Here is an 18429-nt window from a genome sequence, read left to right as displayed (position 1 = left end):
ATATCTAATATTAATAACATTTTACATTGTACAGAAAGAAAGAAAGAAAGAAAGAAAGAAAGAAAGAAAGAAAGAAAGAAAATATGGTGCATGTCATGCAGAGTAAAATCTAAAATAATTTAAATATTTCAGTTTATAAAAAAAGATTATATAGCACCTTTCATGCCGAGTAATATCTAAAATTAATAATATATTTTACTTTGTAGGGAAAATAAGCTATATAGTGCCTTTTATCATGAATGAATAACAACATTTTTCAGTTTATAGTGGAAGATAGAAAGAAGATTATATTGTGCCTTTTGTGTTAAGTAGCAGGCAAACTAAAAACAACAAAATATTTCAAACCATAGTGCAAAAAATAAAGAAAAAATGTATATAGCACCTTTCACACTGTGTAATATCCAAAGTAAACAATAAAATGTTTAACTTGCTGGTGAAAGAAAGAACAAGCTGAATGGTATCTAAAGTAAATTACAATGTGTTCAACTTTGTTGTGGGAGAAAGAAAAAAGAAAGCTTTATAGTGCCTTTCATGCTGAGTAACATACAAAACAAACAGCAAAATATTTCAGTTTATAGTGGAAAATAGAAAGAAAGAAAATTATATAGTGCCTTTCATGATGAATTACATAAGAAATCAATTACAATGTATTTACCTTTAGAATGGAATAAAAGAAAAAACCTTTTATAGTGCCTTTGATGCTGAGCAAAGTCTAAATAGACAGCAAAGCATTTAACTTGATAGTGAAAGAAAGATTATATAGCGCCTTTCATGCTGCACGACATCTGAAAGGAATAACAAGACAAGCAATTTTGCAGTGAAAGAAAGAAAACAGCTAGACGGAGCTGTTCATGCTGAATTGTATGCAAAGTAAATATCAAAGAATTTAGACAGAACCTTGTGAAGTAAAGGTATTTTATTTCTATATAAAATGTCTTTCAAAATAAATAGCAAGTATCCATACTGAAAAATAAATGACTCACTTTATAGTGAAAGAGAGAAAAAAAGAAAGTCATGTTGTGCCTTTTATGTTGAGCAAAATCCAAAGTGAATGACAAAGCATTTAACTTTGTTGAGAAAGAAAGGTAATATAGCGCCTTTCAAGGTGAATCGAAAGAATCCAAGTGAATAAGAAAACATATCACAGTGAGAGGAAGGCAAACAAAAGTCACACAGCGCACTTCATGCTGAGCAAAATCCTAAAGAAATAACAAAACAGTTAACTTTATAATGAAAGAAAGAAATGTTGTTATGTAGTGCCTTTCATGTTCAGCAATATCCAAAGAGAAGAAGAAAACAAACAGCTTCATGGTGAAAGAAAGAAAGAGAGAAAAAATAGTGCTTTTCATCCTGAGTAATGTCTAAAATAAATAACATATTTTACTTTGTAGTAAAAGAAAGAAAGAAAGAAAGAAAGAAAGAAAGAAAGGCAGCGAGTCCTTGCCAGCAGTCATCAGATGCCAGAGAAGCCCCTCACCTCGTAGACGTGCTCCACCGGTGGTCCGATGTCCTCCAGAGTGGCCGGGTGAGGCTTCGGCTGCCAGTTTACGATCGGCAGGACGTACTCGACAGGAGAGGAGCTCCTGCACATGACGAAGCACAGTGGCGTCCTCAGTACACACACAATTACATTACCCCCCACAGGACCCCACATTTCTGTATTTATATTATATTATATTAAATATTATATTATATTATATTAAATGGGCCTCATTTCAGAAGACACCATGCGCAGCAGAGAGGACGTGTACAGGAGAGCAGCGCGGGGGCTTTGGGCCAGTGGAAGCCCCTCGTCTGCTCAGAGGGGACGGTGCCTTGATGATAGCGTAGTGAGAATCACAAAACCCCTGGCTAAGGTATCTTTATCAAACCTGTCTGTGTCACAGCTTATAAAGCGAATCAGGTCACCCACAAATGACCGTGACGGTGGCCACAAGTATGTAGGGGCATCCAGATGACTCAAATTAGACCTGACAGCGTCTACAGAGTGTGTGTGTAGAGGAAGAGCAAAGAGAAAACAAGAAGGTGAAATAAAGAGATTGTGATGTTCACAAAGCAGCAGTGCATTGTGGGTAAACTCCATTATGAAGATCAGCTATCGTGTGTTTTATATTTGTAATTTATTTACAGTAGCCCCCCTTTGCAGGGGTCTGTTTTTCGTTTTTCCATCAATCAGGTGTTGTAGGACAGGAAACTGTGAAAACTTCCAAAGGGGTGAAGACTTTTAGCAGGGGCAGGAAAACCCAAGTGACAAATCATGAAGAGGCAGACTTACCCGCGCACTGTCACCACTGCCGCTGCGCTCACTTTGACCTTCAGCTGCACGGCCTCACTGTTGGGATTGTGGCTGTTCTTACTAAAAAAAAAAAGTGACATGTGTGACATTAGCTGGCCATCCAACCTTTTCCACACTTCAGGATTATGAATGTGGTAAGCATTTTGATGAGGACATGGGCATAAAGTCATATGGAGATCATAAAGTCATGCCACGTGCTCAATCCACACCTGGGTCACAGAGGTGGGTACTGGAGTGTATCCCAGCTGGCACAGGGCACAAGGCAGGAAGAAAACTGGGACAGGGTTCCAGTCCATCGCAGGGCAAACACACACACACACACACCCATAAACACACTCACTCTAGGAGCAATTTAGCATCATCAGTCCACATATAAATATAATAACACACACACACAGCCATTGTAGTGCCACCAATACAACTAACCTGCATGGAGGAAACCCACCCAGACATGAGGAGAACATGCAAACTCCACAAAGGGAGGACCCAGAACACAAACCCTGGTCTCCTTATTGCAAGGCAGCAGTGCAACCACTGCGCCACCGTGCCCTTAGTAGATCACATAGTTTAATCGCAAACTCACCAATGCCACCTCATGATGAAAGGCGCTATATGGAATAAAACTGGAAGATAGTCTGTGATGCTAAGTTAAATTTATAAAATGAATCGGTGCCACATAAGTTAAATGTGGCTTTATTTATAAAGAGCTGGACTATGAAAGGCGCTATATAACACACATTGTAATGTGCTTTGTGGAAGTGCTCCCACCTCAGTACATCATATAAAGTCTCCCATAATGTTGAAAAATTACGTCATATTATAAAACAAGCAGTTCCTGCTCTGTAAAATGTTTAATGAGAATGCTTACTATACATGACATCCGATAAAATGAAAACACTTAAATGCCGTAGCACTGAAACTGCTTTCTTTGTAGGGCACTTTGTAATGGTGTTGACTGTGAAAGGCGCTATATACAATCAGACATTATAATAGTGCTGCCTTTTGCGTGCTCAGTCTGCATGGTGGCACTACAACCACCTCAACGTGTTTTTCTTTCCAAAGTGCCCCATGACAGAGCTCACCATGTAAGGCGCTATATAAAATCAAATATTAAATTGCTTTCTAGTACTGCTGGATGTTCTGTGCTTCATATAACTCCACACCAAGTGCTCTCTCAGTCTGTCACTGTTTGTCACCTTTCATGTCACTACCATAACCTCAACATGGTTTTCTTTCCAAAGTGCCCCATGATGGAGCTCACCATGCGCCCAAAGCGTCCTAAGAGGAGGCGTTCTATGGAAGGCACTAATTGTGTATAACAAACCAAACCTTTGTGATCTAAATTAAACTTGTAATGGGATTTGGTGCACTCTGTTACAGTGCTAGGAAAGACATCATTCAATTTCAACCAGGCCTTATGAGGGGGCTTCAAATGAAAGGCGCTATATAAAACTGATGAGTTTTCAAATTCTTTGTGACAGTGCTCTCTCCTCAGTGCCTCATATAAAGCATGGACGGCTCTCCCTTAAAGGTTGGAAGAACATCATAAAAAACAAACACGGGTTTCATTGCTTTTGGTCTTATTTGCTTTATTCAAAGTAGTTTATTTGACCCCAGGACTGTCTTTGGTCCAGTGGGTCTGAGTTTTGGGGTCCTGAGATGCTTTTTACAGGCAGCCACAATCGATTCAATTAAAAGTAAAGCCTGATGAGAAGGTCCCGTCTAGTGACAATTCTACAAACACTTGATGTCCTACTAGTACTGAGCCTATCACAGTCAGGGCTGCCACTTCACATGTCTGAATCCGGCCAGAAGGACACCATCTCTTGTGCAAAGCTGATGTCACTTCGGGTCCCCCCCTCCCCCAACTTGTAGTGTTAAATTGCTGCCAGTATGTGTCTTATGGCCAGGATGTCGTCCTGCCTTCACCACCTGAACAGGCTGTGCCTCCTGCTGGCCTCCCTAAGGATGTAAGGACTGAGTAACACCGAACTGTGCTGACTTGTAGACTGCAGTGGGACGACTCACCTTCTCAGCTGCAGTTCGAACACCACACTGCCCTCAGCTTGCTCCAGGTTCCCAGCACTGAAGTAGAGGCCTGCATGGAGCTGCAATTCATAATGGATGAACAGGGATAACATAAAAAAAAACAGCAGACAGAGGCCCACCAACCAACCAACCAGCAAACAAACCTCCATAACACCCACCTGCTCATTGTGCTTCATTGGGTTACTCAGCTCGCAGACCACTACCGTGCTCCCATTCTCCTTCCGCTGCGAGCAGATGGGCATAGAGAAACCCTGGGGAGAGGAGGCATTTTAGAAGACAAGGCCAAAGATGAGTGAGGGTTCAAATGCTGGCGTTATACAACACAATACAACACAACACAATACAACACAATAGAATACAATACAATACAACACAACACAACACAACACAATACAATACAATACAATACAACACAACACAATACAACACAATACAATACAATACAATACAACACAATACAATACAACACAATAGAATACAATACAATACAACACAACACAGCACAGCACAGTACAATACAATACACTTACAATACAATGCAATTTATTCTTGTGCAGCCCAAAATCACACAAGGATTGCCATAGTGGGCTTTAACAGACCCTACCTTCTGACAGCCCCCCAGCCTTGACTTTCTTAGAAGACAAGAAAAAACTCCAAAAAAAAAAAAATGGAAGAAACCTCGGGAAAGGCAGTTCAAAGAGAGAGAGAGACCCCTTTCCAGGTAGGTTGGGCGTGCAGCGAGTATCAAAAAAAAGACTGGGGGGGTGAATACAATACAACACAATACAACAATGGCATTACTAGCAGCAGGTGAAGCAAAGAGTGTACAAGAAAAGCACGGCGCCCACAGCCCATACGTTCCGATTAGAATGCTAATCCGCTCTTTCCGACGTTGTAAATTTCCACCGAGCCGGCAAACGGTTGACCTTGTGAAAGGCGATCACTGATGCAATGGTTTCGTGCTGACCCTGACTGTTACAAGGGGTGTTTATTTATCTACCTGAGTATGAAAGAAAGTAGCAAGCTTGTCTGGGAATGTTGTGGTGAGTCTCCAGGTTACTGATGCACAGTGCGAGTCTAACATTCTAAGAGACAGGAGATCAGGAGAGTCCTGTGAGAAAATACTAGATTTGGAGTTACATTTATTAAAAGAAGGCAAAAGGCCAATGGAGAATCATAAACGCGTGACTGCAGGTTTACGGTGAGTCTGCCCCATCAGCCTACAAAATGTAAAACTTTGGAGCGAATGGTTTTAAGTGGGGTGGGGAGTCCAACGAAGATGATTCTCACACTGGACGGCCTGCAGAAGCAACTTCTTCTGAAATGTGCCAGAAAGTCGAGGATTTAATTTTGTCAGACAGGCAGATTCAGGTTTCACGAATCACTAAAGAAATGAGCATCTCGGCAGGTACAGCTCGGACAACAATTCATGAAAAGTTGGGCATGTTAAAGGTCAGGGCAGAATTGCTGAGAGGGGTCTTGAAAAAGAAAGAAGGGCCAACACTTCAAATATGGACTCTGTGCCTAAACTTCATGTCATTGTCAGTCAAAGCCTTTGAAACTTGTGAACTGCTTGTCATTCTACTTCAGTGGACCAGAGAAACATCTGACAGAAAGATCTAAAAACACTGAAGGAGCAGACTTTGTGACAACTGACACTTGGGTCATTCGCCAAACTTTGTAAAGCAGCAGGATGTCTTTGCGCTAAAGAATCTGTTTTGTAATATTTTATTTATATCATTTCTAAAGGAAGTAATAACAAAGTAGTTTGTATTAAATTTAAAGGCTTTTTTAATGATAAACGTTTATTAAGTGAACAAATTCTGATAGGCATTGCTTGTTATTTTAGTTTCACACCTCTTTTATGCAACACCTGAACACGGCCAGCTGCGGTGGGCTGGCACCGTGCCCAGGGTTTGTTTCCTGCCTTGCACCCTGTGTTGGCTGGGATTGGCTCCAGCAGACCCCCGCGACCCTGTAGTTACGATATAGCGGGTTGGATAATAGATGGATGGATGGATGGATGGATGAACGCGGCCAGCGCCCTGGGTGCCTGCTGTAGGAGTGTCACACACTCGCTGCATAACTACGTCCACAAACGCATGGCGAGGGCAGAAGGCCTTCACGATATTCGGTGGGTGCTTTTAATGTTGTGGCTGATTGGTGTTTGTGCTTCAGCGGCCTGTCCGTAATCACGCCACCGCATTGGCGCACGCTAACGTGAAAAACTCCCAGTTACGAGGGCCGTTCAATAATTTAACTACCACGGTAGTAAAGAGACGAGTTTTCGAGGAATGTTTTTCTTTATTTTTCAGTCCAGCCCCCCTGATTGCTCCCTACACTTCATCCACTTTTCCTGCAATGATTTTAACCCCTTTGAAAAAACAAAATCTTCTGCTTGATCTTCTGACCGGGATGTCACAGCTGTATACTCAAATGCATAAAAATAGGCCTGAGAAATCATATATACAGTACAGTATGTATATATAGGCAGTCCCCGGGTTATGTACGAGATAGGGACTGTAGGTTTGTACTTAAGCTGAGTTAGTATGTAAGGTCCATTATTTTAATAAATGCTATTGCTGACCGACTGTAACCAAGTGCTCTGCCAATGAATGATGGAGTGTCACCTCTCTCTGACCTTTTTATTATTTCTACTTGATTTTCAATGGTGATGGTTTTTCTCTTCTTTCCTGTATCACCAGCACTTGCATCAGATTTGTGTTTCAGAGACATTGTTGAAGGGTGAAGACAAAAGATTAAGATGAGCTCTTCTGCACAGCGCTATACAGTACACGCTATCACAGCAGGAAGGCACCCGTCGTCAATACTTCCTGCTATGCGCGTAACTGTACAAGCAGGCTTGCTATTGAGAATGAATGGGGGCGGCGAGGGGCGTTTCACCACCCACCCACCATGCAGTCACCTCCACTACAGTATGCTGTCTGTAGCGTCCGCCCACCGAGAACGAGCAGGGTGCGCCAAAGGCGGTAGTGAATCGCCCCCATTCAATAGGCAGCCATCCGATTCACACTACAATGCTGCCCCCCGCCACCCTGTTCACCCTCAATGGCCTCCGTTCAGCCACTTGCAGGATTACCAGAGAACGAACGGGGCAGCCGTATGTGGTAGACGGGCAGTGAAACCACTTGCCGCCGGGAGCCGCCCGAGGGACACTACAGTGCACGAACAGCGAAATCGCCCCCCTCCAGCCTCCGTCCAGCCACAGCTTGCAGCGTCCCCACGCCGAAGATGACAGAGCAGCAGTTACTGAGGCGCATGCGTCACAGCTGCGGCCCCGTTCGTAAGTCGTAGGTGGGATGTCCGTAACCTGGGGACTACCAGTATATACAGTCATATGAAAAAGTTTGTGAACCCCTCTCAGCCTGCGTAATAATTGACTCTCCTTTCAACAAAAAAGATAACAGTGGTGTGTCTTTCATTTCCTAGGAACATCGGAGTACTGCGGTGGATTTTTAGTGACGCTGTATTTAGTTGTATGAAATTAAATCAAATGTGAAAAACTGGCTGTGCACAAATGTGGGTCCCCTTGTCATTGTGCTGATTTGAATGCCTGTCACTGCTCAATGCTGATTGGCTGGATGAGCTCATTAAGCCTTGAACTTCATCGACCGGAGTGTCCAATCATGAGTAGTCAAAGGTATTTAAGGTGGTCAATTGCAAGTTGTGCTTCCTTCCCTTTGACTCTCGTCTGAAGAGTGACAGACAGCATGGGATCCTCAAAGCAACTCTCAAAGATCTGAAAACAAAGATTGTTGAGTCTCCTGGTTTAGAGGAAGGCTACAAAAAGCCATCTCAGAGATTTAAACTGTCAGTTTCAACTGTAAGGAATGGAATCGGGAAATGGAAGGCCACAGGCACAGTTGCCGTTAAATCAACTCAGGTCTGGCAGGCCAAGAAAAATACAGGAGCGGTATATGAGCAGGATTGTGAGAATGGTGACAGACAACCACAGATCACCTCCAAAGACCTGCAAGAACATCTCGCTGCAGATGGTGTATCTGTATATCGTTCTACAATTCAGAGCAATTTGCACAAAGAACATCAGTATGGCAGGGTGATGAGAGAGAAGCCCTTTCTGCACTCACACCACAAATAGAGTCACTTGTTGTATCAAATGCTCATTCAGACAAGCCGGATTCATTTTGGAACAAAGTGCTTTGGAGTGATGAGACAAACATGGAGTTATTTGGTCAGAACAAAAAGTGCTTTGCATGGCGGAAGAAGAACACGGCATTCCAAGAAAAACACCTGCTACCTCCTGTCAAATGTGGTGGAGGTCCCATCATGCTGTGGGGCTGTGTGGCCAGTTCAGGGACTGGGGCCCTTGTTAAAGTCGAGGGTCGGAGGAATTCAACCCAATATCAACAAATTCTTCAGGATAATGTTCAAGCATCAGTCACAAAGGTGAAGTTACTTAAGCAGGGGTTGGATATTCCAACAAGACAATGACCCAAAACACAGTTGGAAATCTACAAAGGCATTCATGCAGAGGGAGAAGTACAATGTTCTGGAATGGCCGTCACAGTCCCCTGACTTGAACATCATCGGAAATCTATGGGATGATTTGAAGCAGGCTGTCCATCAAATTGAACTGAACTGGAGAGATTTTGTATGAAGAATGGTCAGAAATACCAACGTCCAGAATCCAGACACTCATCACAGGCTATAGGAGGACAGCGTCTGGAGGCTCAAAGGAGCAAAAGGAGGCTCAACTGAGTATTGATGTCATATCTCTGTTGGGGTCCCACATTTATGCACCTGTCTAATTTTGTTATGATGCATATTTTCTGTTAATCCAATAAACTTAATGTCACTGCTGAAAGCCTACTGTGTCCATAAGGCATGTCGTACATTAAAAGGAAGTTACTACTTTGAAAGCTCAGCCAATGAGAAACAAACATCCAAAGAATTAAGAGGGCTTCCCAAACTTTTTCATATGACTTTATATATAGTGTGGCAGACGGCCAGAGCCCTTTCCCAGCCTGGATACCCTGACAATGGAAGGACCTGGAGAGAAGAGTATTTTCAAGACCACCATTTTATAGCTAGAGGTGTGTTTGGGTACTGGAGGGGTGTGGCCTACTTCACAGGGTGGAGCTAATGCACTCAAGCTTTTTGCTTGCTCGTCTTCGCCTATTGAGACCACCACATGTTCAACAGGTCAGAAAATTGGGTGCCGCCTCTCAAGCCCACCTCTCTGTTCATCAGCACGCCTTGTTAGTGAATCGGGGGTGGCGGATGCACGTGCAGCTCTGTCTCGTAGGCCCCCCCCCCTTTCCCTTCGTTCCTGGTGGTCACTGTTATCAGAACTGGGTCTTCATCTTGTGGATGTCACCATTTTATACTCAGAAGTGTGTTTGGCTACTGGAGGGGTGTGGCCTACGTTACAGGGCGGGGCTAATGCACTCAAACTTTTTGCTTATTCATCTTTGAGTATTTAAGGTAAGAGACCACCAAACGCTCATCAGGTCACAAAATGATGTGCCAACTCCCAAGCCCACCTCTCTGTTCATCAGCACACCTTGGTAGTGAATCGGGGGTGGCGGATGCACGTGCAGCTCTGTCTCGTAGGCCCCCCCCCCTTTCCCTTCGTTCCTGGAGGTCACTGTTATCAGAACTGGGTCTTCATCTTGTGGATGTCACCATTTTATACTCAGAAGTGTGTTTGGCTACTGGAGGGGTGTGGCCTACATTACAGGGCGGGGCTAATGCACTCAAACTTTTTGCTTATTCATCTTTGAGTATTTAAGGTAAGAGACCACCAAACGCTCATCAGGTCACAAAATGATGTGCCAACTCCCAAGCCCACCTCTCTGTTCATCAGCACGCCTTGGTAGTGAATCTGGGGCGGCGGACGCACGTGCAACTCTGTCTCGTAGGCCCCTTCCCCTTCGTTCCTGGCGGTCACCGTTATCAGAACTGGGTCTTCATCTCCGATGTAGAAGGACTCCTTATGGCTAAGAGCAAAAAGAGAAACAAATGGCTAATTGGTGACAGGAGGGCCTGCAGCCATAACCTCAAACCCCCCTAATGTCGTCTTCTGCTGCTTTGCAGACCATTCTTACATCCCAGCGGTGAGGCCTGGATAAATAGATGAATGGATGGACGGACTTACATCTCCGCACTCAGCTTCAGGTCCGGCACACAAACGTTGTCGGGGCCGCAGTCCAGAATGATCCGGGTCTGAAAGGAGAGGCAAACCGGCTGATTCCCGTCTGAGTTACTCTATGAAGGGCTTATGGGAAATAATATTATGGAAAGAGGAGGGTGGAATCTCTAATGAGAGGAGATTTCCGGGTTTTTCTGGAGCTATACATATCACCTCGGGTTTGGCTCACGGATTTCTCTTCACTTTTGTGCTCATTTTTTTTAATTCAAGCCTTCAAGAAGTTAAATTCAACGCCATTTTGTTTTAACAATTTCACGATTTTCATTATTATCATGTGGATCCCGGTTGCTATGGGCGTGGCTTTTAGATTTATAACTTTGGGGTGGGGCGTTAGATGGTGCAAAGTTGAAAGGTCATCTCTATGGCCATTTTATAGTCGAGATTGAACACAACAATTACAATTGAGCTCCGCTCTTTGGCTTTGATTCTAAGTTTGCCGTTGGCGTTGCTCCTTTTTTCTCTGCTGCTCATAAATTTCTTTGCCCATCGATGCTGTTCTTTCTCCTGATTATCAGTCAAAAATTTTTTTTTGCCGCTTTTGCTGTTAATAAATTCAGGACGTCAGAAGGTAATGGGCGGGTCATTACCAAAGAATGCAAACCGATGGATGGCCAAGTTGACAACGCAAAGTAAAATCGAAGACCAAAAGTAACGTGAATGCAGGGAGGTCTCTTTAACGAGAATTAGATTTGCACTCCACATGCGAAACTCAGATGCATGTGTCTCGCTCTGTGTGTTGTCACAGTGGTGACATCCTGTGTTGTGCACTTGTTGGTGATTCTGGGATTGACAGTGTCACACACGTGTGCATGGGGGGCAGCTAAAGGACCTGAATAATGACAGTTCCACGCCAGATCAGAGGGTGGTGAGCTGCACTGACTTTCTCTCTCGATCCTCTGCAGACCATTGACGGGAAATCTCACCCGGTTCTGCCGTCACTTCCAGTCCTGAAGACGTCACTTGCACTTCCAGCGCCCATGATGACATCACTTCTGGTTCGGTTGCCTTAGATGATGTCGCTTTCAGTCTGAATGACATCACTTCCGGTCCTGAAGATGTCACTTCTGGCTCTGGCGCCCTTGATGACGTCACTTCTGGTCCAAATTACATCACTTCCAGTCCTGAAGACTTCACTTCTGTTTCGATTGCCCTCGATGATGTCACTTCCAGGCTGAATGACATCACTTCCTGGCCCTGAAGATGTCACTTCTGGTTCCGGCACCCACGATGACATCATTTCTGGTCCAAATGACTTCACTTCCGGCCCTGAAGACGTCACTTTTGCTTCCAGTGCCCACGATGATGTCACTTCTGGTCTGAACGTCATCACTTCCAGTCCTGAAGACTTCACTTCTAGTTTGATTGCCCTTGATGATGTCACTTTCAGTCCAAATGACATCACTTCCGGTCCTGAAGATGTCACTTCTGGCCTGAATGATGTCACTTCAGGTCCTGAAGATGTCACTTCTGGATCCGGCACCCATGATGACAGAACTTCTAGTCTGAATTATGTCACTTCAGGTCCTGAAGATGTCACTTCTGGTTCTGGTGGCCCACGATGCTGTCACTTCCAGTCCGAATGACATCACTTCTGGCCTTGGCCTTTAAAGCCACCATTTTGATAAACCTCAATCAGTTCTGTTTTGGACTCTGACCCAAGAATATCACAACCAGTTTGGCCCATTTTTGCAGCCAGGGCCTAATATACAGGTGGCTGCCCCAAACCTTATTTTTGAAGTCTACAACTTATTCTTATGACAACCGCCATGTCCACCGCTAACGTGATTAGCTCCAAATATGGTGGTGCCCAGAACAAAACATTTTCTACCTGTCAATCTGACATAAAACAGAAAATCTACCGTTATATATTTGGATTCCTTGATGTTTAAAACTCCAAAATGGATGTAAACGCATTAAAAATTCATCCAGAAAAAAAAAATACAAAAAAATTAATAAAGACTGCTGCTCGTAACAGAGGGGAGGGGCAAACAAAATGAGGAACTGTGATTGGCCAGCTTTTTGTGTCACTCATCGCTCTGCCTTTTGACAGCGTCACTGCTGATTGGTGCTCTGACTGGGAGGATTTGTCAATTGGAAGGATCAGGAGGTCGAGAGTTCAGGTCGCCACCAAATGTCTTAGCAATGAGTCGAAATGAAAATCAAAGGCCTGAACACCAAAAAGCTGCAAGAACCCCACACTGACGCCGTTGTAATCCAATCCTGGATACGACATTGAAGTATACGGAGCTGACCTTTGACTCTTAATGACACGGGCAGTGTGAACACCGCCACAGCATCGCCATAGGAACGGCTACAACAGCCCAGCACAAAATGGAGGCCACGGGTGTTGGTGAAGATTTTACACGTATGAGTGTTAGGCTCCTTGAGGCTGCAGTCTTCATTTCTGCTATTCATTTTGTGTTTGAGCTTAATGTTGATAAAATATTTACAAACTTTATGTACACATGGGAAAAAAAAGGCAACACAGAAAAGCCAATCTCACCCCCACTCACCTGTATGTGGGCGGTGGTCTGCCCTTGGAAGAAGGCCGGGGGGGCCTCAGGGTCAGTGCTTGAAGAATTGTCCAGAGAGTAGCTGAGGCTGACGAGAATGGGGCTCAGTTTGTCTTTGAACTCGGACTCATCCTGCAGCGTTAAAAACATCAAAAATCAAACAACTCAATTTATTAATCAATTTGTATTGTTTATAGTGCCGTCCACCTATTATGCAATTCTCTTCATGTCTGTGATGTTATCTGTCTAATAATGCCATTCACATCTGTCCGTGCATTATATAGTGCCTTACTTATCCATCTGTCCATTGTTATTTTATATAGTGCCTTTGATTTATCAGATAGTAGCCAACCCGCGGCGTAGCATACGCCGCATAATCAGGCCTCTTTTTAAATGATTTTTAAGCACAGAGGAAAAAATAAAGATTTGAAAAATCCGTAATTTAATAAACCACCAAGAAAAGTAACATTACAACAATGCACGCTAGGAACCAACATACAATTGTCCGTGACTGAAAACCGGAGGAGCGCCGTCCCGCTCGTTCAGTACGCACTGCCCGCTTATGTGCCCGCCCCCAACTCCCTACCTGAGTCGCTTTCGTCTGTGTACAGTCCACACGCACCTGTGAGTCACGTTGAATGTTAATTTTCCAAACACCGCCTCAGTCGGTTTCCACGTTGATTTTTCATTGTTCTTTGCGGTTCAGGCTGCTTTTTTTTTATATATAATCCACCCGACCATGGGGGGGGCTTTACAAAGGGCAGGGACGTAATCAGTGCGAGCGTATGACCCGCACGTACTGGGATTTTCGTTCGTGGGGAACAATTGGAAGCCACGGTCTCCATCACGAATGGGGTTCAACGGCTTACCCACGCCGGGTAGACACACGTTGATCCATTGGTGCATCACAGACCTGTTAATGCTCAATCTCACGTGGCTGAAAGCCACTTGTCCCTCTAAGAATTTGGACGCCGACCGCTGTTGGGTCGTGTAACTATTTAGCAGGCGGAGTCTCGTTCGTTTTCGGAAATAACCAGCCAAATCGCTCCACCAACTAAGAACTGCCATGCACCACCACCCACAGAATCGAGAAAGAGCTATCAATCTGTTAATCCTGTGCGTGTCCGGGCCGGGTGAGGTTTCCTGTGTTGAGTCAAATGAAGCGAAAGGCTTCACACCTGGTGGTGCCCTTCTGTCAATTCCTTTAAGTTTCAGCTTTGTAACCATACTCCCCCTGAACCCAAAGAATTTGGTTACCCGGTTGGCTGCCCGGCGGGTCATGGGAATGACGCTGCCGGATCGCCTGTTGCAGGGCCTGCATTGGTGAAGCAGGTGAGACGGCAATGAAACAGAGGCACAGGGCTTATTGGTTTTTAAAGACTGCTTCCTTCATTGGGTTTTAACCAATGCACGGAACGAACCAACACACAATCGTCCGTGCGGCGCTCAGGGTGGAACGGGAGGAGAGGAGAAGGACATCCACTCCACTCCCTCCGTCATGCCAGTCTGCTGGTTTCTCGTTCAGTATACACTGCCTGCTTATGTGCTAACCTCCAACTCGTCACTCGAGTCGTTGTCGTCTTTGTACAGTCCAGATGCACCTGTGACTCACGTAGACTTTTCATTGCTCTGTGCGGTTTTGGCTGCCTTTCTATATATAATCCACCAAGACACCCGACCACAGTGGGAGGGGGTGTGTACAAAGTGCAGGAGTATCTAAGAAGACGCATGTTTGTCGCGGATGCAAATTGCTGTATGTAGCGTGTAAAACAGTTTGCTATGGTGCACGCGGTCGTGCGTTGTAACCAAAATCTCGTTTTTTAAAGACTGCTCACTTCATTGTGTTTTAACCTCAGTTGTAAAGGAACGTTTTAAGGATCCCATGGGATACCCCTCGCAAACAGTTTTACATGCCGCATATGGTGATTCACCTCCGCGAGAAACATGCCTCTATTAACAGTCAACGTGGCTCGGAGCTGCATGTGACCTCTGCGACAGACGAATATAAATGACGCCGGTTTTTCTGTGTCGCGTCCGAGTTGGTGGGCGTGGCTCTGTGAGTTGTCATCGTATCCAATGGTCTTGGAGTTGGTGGGCGTGGCTCCTTCCTGCGTGCGCCATAGGTGTCTCACTTGTCGGCAGCTTAGTGAATCCACGCCCCTTCCGGCGTGCTTTCCATGGTTGTCTTGCCTTAGTGAATTATATATATAGATACTTCCAGTAATGTTCATATCCATCAGTTTTAGGTTTTATAGTGATTTATCTATTTATTACTTACATTTAAATTCATTTAGTCACTGATATTATTCAGATGTAGTATCAGCTATCTAGTGTATAATTCCTTTCTGATTTGCTTTTTTATATTTTAACCAATGTCATCTATCAGTCTGTCTACAGCGTGCTTAATATCTACCTGGAATACAATGCCTGTCATCCGTTTTTATTGTAAATTGTGCAATTTATCTGTCAAGTACAGCATACTATCTATTATTATTAAGTCACATTTTGTATAGTGCCTTTCATATCTATCTATCTATCTATATAGTGCCTTTCATATCTATCTATCTATCTATCTATCTATCTATCTATCTATCTATCTATCTATCTATCTATCTATATAGTGTCTTTCATATCTATCTATCTATCTATCTATCTATCTATCTATCTATCTATCTATCTATCTATCTATCTATCTATCTATCGTGCATTTCATGTCCATCAGCTTTTATTTTTATAGTATTTTATCTAAATTTTGAGTGTCATTTTTAATTTTTTTACAGTGCCTTTTATCTACTTTATCTATCAACTACAGCAAACTTTCTTTTTATTATGTGATCAGATTTTATATAGTATCTTTAAAATCAATCCATTTTTATATGTGAAAGACATTATATAACAGATAGATAGATAGATAGATAGATAGATAGATAGATAGATAGATAGATAGATAGATGAAAGGCACTATATATCTATCTGTCTATCTATCATATAGTGTCTTTCCTATCCATCAGTATTTATTTTTATAGTATTTTAGCTATATTTTGATTGATGTTTTAATTTGACATAGTGCTTTTTATCTATTTTTATTTTATATAGTGCATTTTATCTATCAAGTACAGCATAGTATACTTTTATTATTAGTGCCTATTTTATATAATTTTCTACCTATGTATTACATAGTGCCTTTTATATCCAACAGTTTGTATATTATACAGTGTTTTTATCTACCTTTTGAGTGATCATTTTTTAAAATTTATTTAGTACCTTGTATCTATTAACTTCCATACCCGTCTATTTATTTCTTCTATAGTGCCTTTTATGACTGTCTATTTTAGATTGGTCATATTTTTCCTGCATTTTTAACACATTGCGAAAAAACTGGCCCAAGGGCCCATTTTCTATCTTTCCTCTTTTCTCCACTAGATGGCTGTATTGTATAATTCTTTGTCCAGTCATTCCTTTTCTCTATTCTCTTATTTCACTTTCTGGTGTTGCAGAGGCCGGGGTTGGGGTTTGGAGGGATCTGCATTCTGACAGCACTGAGCACAAGGTAGGAGCCAGCCGGTCATTGGGGCCCCCAAAATTACTCGCAGGCGGTCAATTAACCAAACATGCGCGACTTTGGGATGCAAGAAGAAAATGAAGAACGTGAAAGACGGAGGAAGAAATGACGCGTACAGGAACTCGAGCCCAGACTCAAGAGACTGTGAGGAAGCAGCGCCGTATGTACTTGATGTAATTAAAAACAAAAATGACATAGCATTAGACAAACGAGGATATTCGTGTTTTTTGACGCTGACATTTCAAAATACTGTACTGTACTGTACTGTACTGTACTCAGAGAAACTCATGAAACAGAATTCGCAGAGGTTATGTCAAAGATTGTCCACTGGATGGCAGCAACGAATACTTAAAAAAGCTCGACGTGCTTCTTCTCTCCTTCGTAACCCGCGCGAAACCGTGCCTTTAACAAATACTATGTCATAAAAAATTTAGGCATAAGAAAGGTGTTATATAAACTGCATTATTATTATTATTATTATTATTATTATTATAAGAATTGGCAAGTCTTTGGAAATGAAGGGGAGTGCGTTTAGGACCGAAGCCAGGAAGCTCTTCTTTATAGGCAAAGAGTGGTGAGAATCTGAACAAACCACCAAGACATGGAGTTGAGGCAAAATCTTTGACAACATCTTGCCTGAAGAAGGGGCCTGAGTTGCCTCGAAAGCTTGCATATTGTAATCTTTTAAGTTAGCCAATAAAAGGTGTCATTTGGCTTGGCTTTTCTCTAAAACCTTTAAGAAAAATCTGGTTGACATTTTGGCTGTTAGCTAAACAGACGAGCCTGATGGGCTGGGTGGTCTCCTCTCATCTGTCAGATTTCTTATGTTCTTAGATCGCATGGCACAGTGGCACAGCTGTTTTACATTTCGCTCCACAGATGTGAGTTCAATTTCCAGTCTGGTCACTCTTGGTATACTGTGCTTATGGGATGGGGTTGTGACACACACTGGGCAGGGCACAGGACCAAACAGGACCAGCAGAAGTGAAGTAAGACACCTAGTCACCAACAAAAAAGTTGAGTTCAAAAATGGTGCCATGCAGGCTTTATAACACAGTCTGATAGCAGAACAACCAATAAAGATAGATAGATAGATAGATAGATAGATAGATAGATAGATAGATATGAAAGGCACTATATAATAGATAGATAGATAGATAGATAGATAGATAGATAGATAGATAGATAGATAGATAGATAGATAGATAGATAGAGTGAAAGGCACTATATAATAGATAGATAGATAGATAGATAGATAGATAGATAGATAGATAGATAGATAGATAGATAGATAGATAGATAGATATGAAAGGCACTATATAATAGATAGATAGATAGATAGATAGATAGATAGATAGATAGAGATAAAGGCACTATATGATAGATAGATAGATCTAGATAGGGGACTGGGTGGTCTCATGGTCTGGAATGGTCTGGAATCCCTACAGTTTTTATTTTTTTCTCCAGGCATCTGGAGTTTTTTTTTGTTTTTTCTGTCCCCCCTGGCCATTGGTCCTTACTCTTATTCAATGTTAATTAATGTTGATTTATTTTTTTTTCTTATTGTGTCTTTTATTTTTCTATTCTTTATTATGTAAAGCACTTTGAGCTACTGTGTGTATGAAAATGTGCTATAGAAATAAATGTGGTTGTTGTTGTTGTATGAAAGGCACTATATAATAAATAGATAGATAGATAGATAGATAGATAGATAGATAGATAGATAGATAGATAGATACTTTATTAATCCCAATGGGAAATTCCCATACTCCAGCAGCAGCATACTAATTAAATTGTCTGCACACTGTGGCAGTGA

At 42.7% G+C, this 18429-nt stretch overlaps 1 protein-coding gene across 1 annotated transcript in view; it reads right to left on the bottom strand.

Moving 5' to 3' along the window:
* The window catches only part of itga2b (integrin, alpha 2b), a 70256-nt gene that overhangs the window by 17090 nt on the left and 34737 nt on the right, over positions 1 to 18429 (bottom strand). Inside the window, exons 10-16 of the mRNA XM_039740563.1 lie at positions 13052 to 13183; positions 10485 to 10552; positions 10179 to 10326; positions 4504 to 4596; positions 4325 to 4404; positions 2276 to 2356; positions 1478 to 1583 (exon numbers count right to left, since the gene is read on the bottom strand). Coding sequence (XP_039596497.1) covers positions 1478 to 1583; positions 2276 to 2356; positions 4325 to 4404; positions 4504 to 4596; positions 10179 to 10326; positions 10485 to 10552; positions 13052 to 13183 — 708 coding nt within the window. The remainder of the gene's footprint in view (positions 1 to 1477; positions 1584 to 2275; positions 2357 to 4324; positions 4405 to 4503; positions 4597 to 10178; positions 10327 to 10484; positions 10553 to 13051; positions 13184 to 18429) is intronic.

The sequence above is a fragment of the Polypterus senegalus genome, chromosome 17 (genome assembly GCF_016835505.1).
Source record: "Polypterus senegalus isolate Bchr_013 chromosome 17, ASM1683550v1, whole genome shotgun sequence".
NCBI classification, from domain to species: domain Eukaryota; kingdom Metazoa; phylum Chordata; class Cladistia; order Polypteriformes; family Polypteridae; genus Polypterus; species Polypterus senegalus.
This window is presented reverse-complemented; position numbering and strand designations above follow the sequence as displayed.